The sequence below is a fragment of the Centroberyx affinis genome, unplaced genomic scaffold (genome assembly GCF_046629955.1).
Source record: "Centroberyx affinis isolate AG114_WGS23_722 - 3 ecotype Tasmania unplaced genomic scaffold, CSIRO-AGI_Caff_v1 ptg001070l_1, whole genome shotgun sequence".
NCBI classification, from domain to species: Eukaryota; Metazoa; Chordata; class Actinopteri; order Beryciformes; family Berycidae; genus Centroberyx; species Centroberyx affinis.
The window spans coordinates 713,428-720,726 of record NW_027279619.1 but is presented as its reverse complement, the minus strand read 5'-3'; the positions used below and the strand labels follow the sequence as shown (position 1 = coordinate 720,726).

Genomic DNA, 7,299 nt, shown 5'->3' with positions numbered 1-7,299 from the left:
CCAACAGTCTTGGACATTTGTCATCACTAACCTGCTCAGCCTCTCCAACACAAAGAGATTGAGATACTCACATCGCACCTCTCTAAACTCTCCCCAAAAAACACAGATGTGAGGGCCTTAATGGTTCCCCTCGATCTACAGTGATAGATGATATGATGAGTGAAATGATGAATGATTTTAATGAGATCTTACACCATGCCAAAAAAAAAGGGGTCGTCTCACAATTTTAGCATTGTGATTCTTGCTCTTGAATTGTTTCCCTTGTCCTTAGCATAACAGCCCTCCTCGTGCTGCCTGTCACTGTAATGATGTTTCTCTCATCTCTCCTCCCAGGACCCCGCGGCCCACCAGGACTCCCAGGGGAGAGGGGTCTACCAGGCCTTCCTGGACCTCCAGGGCCTCCCGGCCCCCCAGCGCCAGCCAGTGCCCGCATCCCAGAACCAGACCATAGTAAGACCTGGACAGCTGCTATCACACTCCATACAATCATCACATGACATGAACTCCACACTGAGTCATTCAGAATAGCCTCTGTACTTATGATTGTCTTAATTGCTATAGTTTTTCATTTTGATATTGTTAATTTTTTCCTTCTCTGGGTTTGTATAAAAGCGGACGACCATTCTGGTGCAGCTCATGAATTTTCACACCCCAATATTATGGACTTGGAACTCTCCCAGAGGTGAAACTCCAGATGGATAGTCCATCCCTGTCAGATAACCACCCCCAACCCCTCGTCCTCACATTAGGTGGTCTCCTTCTGGGCCAAGCCAGAGGAAGTGACCTCAGTCCAAACAGAATCAATTTGCCACGAGTCCAACACTAGTCAAACAGCATCTGCATGTACACTGGTTTAGTAAATGATATGCATGTATGTTGAGTGGGTTCGCAGATACGTTCTCCTGTGCTAAATGTGAGCTCTTCAAATTGTTTATGCACGTTTCAGGTAGATTGACAAAAAGGGAATGTCAGAGGAGAGAAACAGTTGGGATAAAGGTAAAGGGCAAGTTGTAGATCTTGTGTTGTCGCTCTCTGTTGTCTAACCGCCAAGTAGGACAGAATCAAAGATCACTCAGTGGAGGTAGAGAGGGTCTGAGTGTGGGATAGACACGAACGTCACATGCTGGGATAAGAAGAACCTGTCCGCCACTGATGTCACTCAACAGCTTCCAGATGTAGGCAGCTCAGACAGCTGAGTGGGAGTGTGAGAGACGGGGGGCTTGCACCGGCTCTTTCAAGGTCAAAGCATGGTATGTGGATGAGGCGGTAAAAAATAAAGCACACAGACTTGTGAGTTGTAGGTTCGCATGTGGAGAAAGCTGTGGGTGAATTGAGGTTGGCAGCGATGAATTCTGAGACTGTGAACCATTTATTTCACATCAAAGTAACAGTAGGGGATGCAGGGGTTCTGCGCTGAGCTTCCTTTGGAAAACACTGGCTTATTTGCCTTTTACGTCTGCATCAGGAGGTTGGAATTCCCTCCTGCAAAATAGGACTGGCTCTCTAACCCCAGGTAGTGAGGAGGAGGACAACCCAGAGGCCTGCTAGCTTTAGAATCTGGTCTTTGAATATCCTCTAATGCAAGTGTTCTCAAACATTTTCATATCTGGACCCTCAAATAGACACGTTAGGCCCCGGACTCCCACTTGTTAAGTATGAAATGAAGAGAGTGTGTTGAGAGAGGGCCTGGTTTGAATGTCACTGGTCCTGATCTGGGACAGTCTGGCAGCTGGAAGATGTTTCTGGCTGACAGCCCCCCTCTCCTCCACTCCCCTCCCCTCGCTCTGTGTCTGTCCTGAGGCCCAGCGCTGTGACTGAAACGGTGTTCGCTGTCAGAAGTGAGAAGACCCGATGACCACACACTTCCTCCATCACGCACGCATTACCCGCCCCTCTTTCTGTTGCCCTTCCTCTGTCCACTAGCTGAACTTGTAGTTGCCCCATCAGTGCTATGTCATGGTGGACATGGAAAGGTTTTTTTTTGTATGTATTGCATAACTTTTTAATAAATGCAAAACACTTTAATGACAGTACTTTCAGCAAAACCCCATGATACAAAGACCCTGTGTGCACCATCCTCTTCCATAATGGCAATGAATTTTAAATACCACGTTTTTACTGTTTCATAGTGAAGATTTTACTGGGATAGTTTGCTCCTATGCTGCTGAATCTATTAGCCGAAGTCTGGGTATTTGTATTTGAAAACACTGCCCCCTGGAGGTTCATCGTCAGTAATGTGCAACATTTTTTAATTCTTCTCAACTGCACGCTTACAGCACAAACCTGCAGTAATAATGGGATTAACACTTAATTTCTGTCTTGGAATGTGTTATTCCTGTGCACTGTGACCCTTTGAATTGGTGAACAAGCACTGAAACCCATAACTAGAAACAGGTTTAAGTCCCTGTCAGGAAGAGGAAAGTGAAAATATAAAACAAATAAGGTGATCAATAAAGTGTCACATTATTAGAAACCAGTGACATTATCCTATCACAGTATCAATCATCATGATTTTTTTTGTTTTGAAACATCTCTACTAAATACTCACACAACTACTGTGAGTCCACAAAGTCAAACCCATTCACTGTCAGTGAAGCAGCACCATGCTGTACAGTGGTATGACATTGCAGATGATAGTCTTGGTTATCTGCTTTTTTCCTGTTCACAAATAATGATTTCAGTGTCCTAGGCTAAAAGACTAACATCTGCATCTTCTTAAATATGTTGGCATTTCATTTTACCTCCAGGACAGGGAAAAGACCCGTTGTTCTCCAACACATTCCACGACTCGCGAGGTTTGCCTATTCCAGGACCTCAGGGTCCTGCGGGGCCTATCGGTGAGTGCTGCTCTCTATCCAGTGCAGTCACATCCATATCAACATTGCATATTCTAATTATTCCTTATTATTATTATTCCTAACCGCACAGAAGGTTTATGTGTTGTGTTTGAGAAAGATACTAATGTTTCAAATGTTTTTACACACAAGCATACTAATACTGCCTATGCATACTTGCGTGGTCCAACACACACATGCAAATTATAAACATTTCACACAACTTTCTCCATCATGCACTCATTAGTCAATCTCTGCTTTTAGTCACAATTTGCCTCTTTCAGAATGATGTGGGTTTCCAGTTCAGTGCTTTTCATCAGACAAAAGACAAGTGAAAACCACTGCTAGGTCATATGACAGTTGTTTGTGGTGGCACTAAGCTTATATGCAAAAGACGACCTTTTCAGCTTGGAGCTTATATGAATCCTTTTATGTAATGCACAGGTCCCCCAGGTCCCAAAGGCCCAGTCGGACCTCCTGGCCCATCAGGACAGAACGTAAGCTCTCTCACACAATGCTAGTAGATGGCAGTGACACGCTGGCTTAAAAAAATACACATCAGCATTTGTTGCAGTACACATTTTGGTCATACAGTGTTTCTCCTTGTCAATTTGAGTGTCTCTTCTGACTCAATATAGGGGAGACCTGGAACCCCTGGAACGCAGGGGCCTCTGGGGCCGAAGGGAGAGCGTGGGGAGAGAGTGAGTACAACATCCAGGGCTCAATTTCCCATTTAACTCTTTTATTTCCTCCACTTCCTTAAACAAACCTCTATATAACCTGCCTCTGGGTTTTCAGGGTCCTTTAGGCTATCCAGGAGAGAGGGGCTTCAGAGGCGAGCCGGTAAGCCACCTCCATCCCGCAGCCCTGAGGAATATGGCCAGAATAAACGAGTGTATGGGGGGAAACATCAACACATGTCACAGCTGGTTAAATTACTGTAAACTGCACTAACCAGCGACACCACAAACTATACTAACCAGCGACACCACAACCTCGGAAAGAATGGGCCCTTTCTGTCTATGATCGCTGCTGCACTGTTTTCATGGATGTTATGAAATGGGTGTCCAATTTTTCTGTTGTTAATATTCCTCCACAGGGAGCACCGGGTCCCAAGGGAGAGCCAGGAGAGAAGGGCTTGCCGGTAAGAAAGTGGTGGTGGTGGTGGTGGGGCGTCTTTTCACCCTGTAGCTCACACTCTCATTGGGTGGCACAGGACCTGGACAGGAGGCTTTGGCCCTTAGTTACAAGACAAAGAAGTTGTAAGATTCCTGTGCTGAACATTAAAGGTTTTCTCTGTGTCTGTCTAATCCCTACTTTTCTTTCACCTCTTTCTCATTTTGCAAGAGCAATCTAAATGTAAGAGATTTTTATTTATCACAAGTTCACTTTGCACTGCAATGAATCTATTCAGTGACTTCAATTCAATCTAACCATGACCTACAGCTTAGGTCATGGTTGTGATCTTTTTACAATCACTGTGTTTACATGGCTGTGATTGGCCACAAATTGATGTTCAGCTGCATCTCTTGCACTTGTATTTTAAATCCATACCTTCTTACTTCTAGTCATGCCGGAGTCTTGTACTTTTTTTTTTTTGTTTAAGCATATGTGATTTCAGTTGGTGATTTGTGTGTATGATGTTGTGTGTTTTGGTGTTGTTGTTGCTTTGGTCCTTGGGGTGTGCTCTGGACTGCTGTCCCTTGTCACGACACTGTCCTCTTGACCCTAAAGCTGTCTGACTCCCTCTGCAAGCTACTGTCCCCATGGCTACCTTTCACAGTCACCTTCTCAGCATCTGACTTTGGCATATATATATACATACAAACAGAATCAACAATGTAAGTCCTTTGACAGCACCACTCACCAGCATATTGGATGGCTGAGTGAAAGATGGTGGAATGTATTGAAATCAATTTAGGAGCCATTTTTGATTATTTTGTTTTCTAAATTTCAGAAAACACTGTGCTCTGTCTTACATATAATCCATGTTCTGTATGACTGGTATCATGTTATCACAAAGTTTCATTGGACACCAAAGAAAATGTGTGAAATGTATATGCCAAATCACTCCATATGTTTTGGTGGTGGGTATTGTTGGGTTAGAGGGTGGTGTGCTCTGATGTGAGTGGAGTGGATACAGCTATCCTCTTTTATCCCACAATGCATCCTTGCATGGTTTCGTCTTTAAGTACTGCACCACATACAATTTCTACTCTGGATGTAAAAACAAACTATTGGATGTTTCTAATGAATGAAAATGAAATGAGGCCATTAACACAGAACAAAGGCAAGGTCGCTTTTTCTGAATATTATTATTATTAGTGGTAGTAGAAATAGTAGTAGTAAACCAAACTCAATCTCTCCTTTAAGCGCCAGCCTATCATGGATCATGAAGCCATGAACCAAGAGCTTTTTGTATTCGGGGATTTGTTCTCTGTCAAAACAAACTGTATTCAATATATTTATATATAAATTACTCAGTTAGTACTCAGCGAAACCTTGCCTTTTTTCTCCAAAAGTATACCATGGGTTTGTGTTATTAATCAATGCATTTCATAGTGGGAATCACTCATCCAGGCACCAATAGCTCTAGCTATTCTTTGCATGCCTTATTTAGTAACAGTGATGTTTTTGGCTGCTTCTGTCTGTTTAACTTGTCTTGTTCAACTCTGTTATTTTTTAATTTTGAAGGGATGACTCACAAAGCCAGTACCAGATATAGACCATTCTCCTATTTTTAACAAAAGAAAAAACAAACAAATGCCTATGGAGATTTCAAAACAGTACTGGCTTCATCCAGTGAAATAATGATGGGTAGCTGGATGGCATGATGAAATGTAAATGCTGGGACAGTGCCCTCCAGCAGTGTTATGAGGCTGGTCTGTAACATGCATGCTGTTACTGCCCAGCCCAGCATGGCAGAGACTGGCTTGATGTAGCAGCATGGCCAGAGAATGAGGGAGGTAGAGAGATATATAGGGAAGAGATAATATCAGAGAGTGCTGGGCAGATACATGGACTGTTTTTAACCTTCTAACTGCTGTAATGAATTGAGAGAGAGACAAAAAATGACTTGCATCTTGGCGAGCAGTTCTTTGGCTTGCGCTCCTTACCTTGACGGCTGTATCTATCTTCACAGGGGGACGGAATACATCAAATCAGAGAGGCGCTGAAGATCTTAGCCGAGAGGGTTTTAATCCTCGAGACTATGATCGGTATTCATGGTGAGTAGGAGGCCTGAGGCAGGGTCAGCTTTAGGCAGGGGTCAAAGGTGGGGGCTCGCACCCCCGTCACACTTCACTCCTGGGACGGGGAGTGCGAACAGTCGCGAGCAGCCCCAGGACTCGGGCCGCTGTTTCCACCCCCTCACACGGTCCCCTTGTCACTGCTCTCTGATAGGACATTAGCTTGCAGATGTTCCACGACTTGCAGGCAGACCTTGAGCTTCTGGCTCGCAGGGTGACGCTGCTGGAGGCTATCATCTGGCCAGGTAATGACAGACATCCTCACCCACCGCTCTACCGGCCCTCTGAAAATACCCACACTGCCCTCTCTGTGTGGACCAGTAGGCCGACAGTGTGATAAACATGTGAAATTTATGATTATGTTACTGAACTGCTGAACGTTGATGTAGCCTCTCAAAAGATGTTTTGTGGAAATGTATTCTTAAATTGTAAAATTGCATTGAATGTGACAATCTTATGATGGCAACACCAATTCTACCTGAATATTTTGCATAGTAATCATGTGCTTTGTGGGTTTATGTGTACCAATGCATGTAATATATGTTAGTCTAGCCAGGTACACTTCCTTTACAGTGAGGTCTAGCGATGAAGAATTAAATCCCTTGAGCTTTCTGACTAATTAGTTGGTAATGTGCATGCAAAGACTGGGCAGCTGGTGTCCAATCAGAACAATACCGACCTACTCAATGCTAACTGCGAGTTGTTGGCTTCATCAAAGTAGAGTCGGGTTAGGACCGGGGTAAATGTGTGCACGCGCATTGATGGATAGGGAGGCCTGGTTCCAACTCCTGTCTTTCTCCAACAGAGCCTGATCTAGGGTCTGGGGATGGTCCATTTGGCACAGCATCCCCTAGTTTCTACAGAGATAAGCGAGCAGGTGTGCTTCCATATCGACTTGCCTCTCCTGTATCCTCGGACACCAAGGTTCGAGGGAAGTAGCCCCCCGCTGACCCTGAGGATCACAGGCTGGGTTGACTCCCCCTCCTTTAGGTCTCTCTGGCACTCTTTGGGCTGTACCATCAGATTTAAGGTGGGGGACACCTCAGGGAAACTCCACTGATACTCCAGAAGGCCCACCTCCATTGGGAACCTGAGAACCAGTATGACACCCCCCCAACCCCCATAACCAAACACTTATTTCCACATAGGCCCAGCAGCTCCCTCTGTATCCCATTTCTGTGGCTAGAGAACTTAGTGCAGCCTCAGGAAAATAAAGA

General features: G+C 44.7%; 1 protein-coding gene across 1 annotated transcript; it reads left to right on the top strand.

Annotated features, from left to right (window-relative positions):
* Positions 1–333: 333 nt before the first annotated feature.
* On the top strand, positions 334–7,040 carry LOC139647283 (EMI domain-containing protein 1-like; the record flags this gene model as incomplete). Its single annotated transcript, XM_071523154.1, has 8 exons — positions 334–450; positions 2,748–2,837; positions 3,279–3,331; positions 3,473–3,535; positions 3,633–3,677; positions 3,934–3,978; positions 5,977–6,061; positions 6,888–7,040. Coding segments are annotated over 8 exons (632 nt in total), but the record flags the coding sequence as incomplete, so codon positions are not given.
* Between the last annotated feature and the right edge of the window lie 259 nt (positions 7,041–7,299).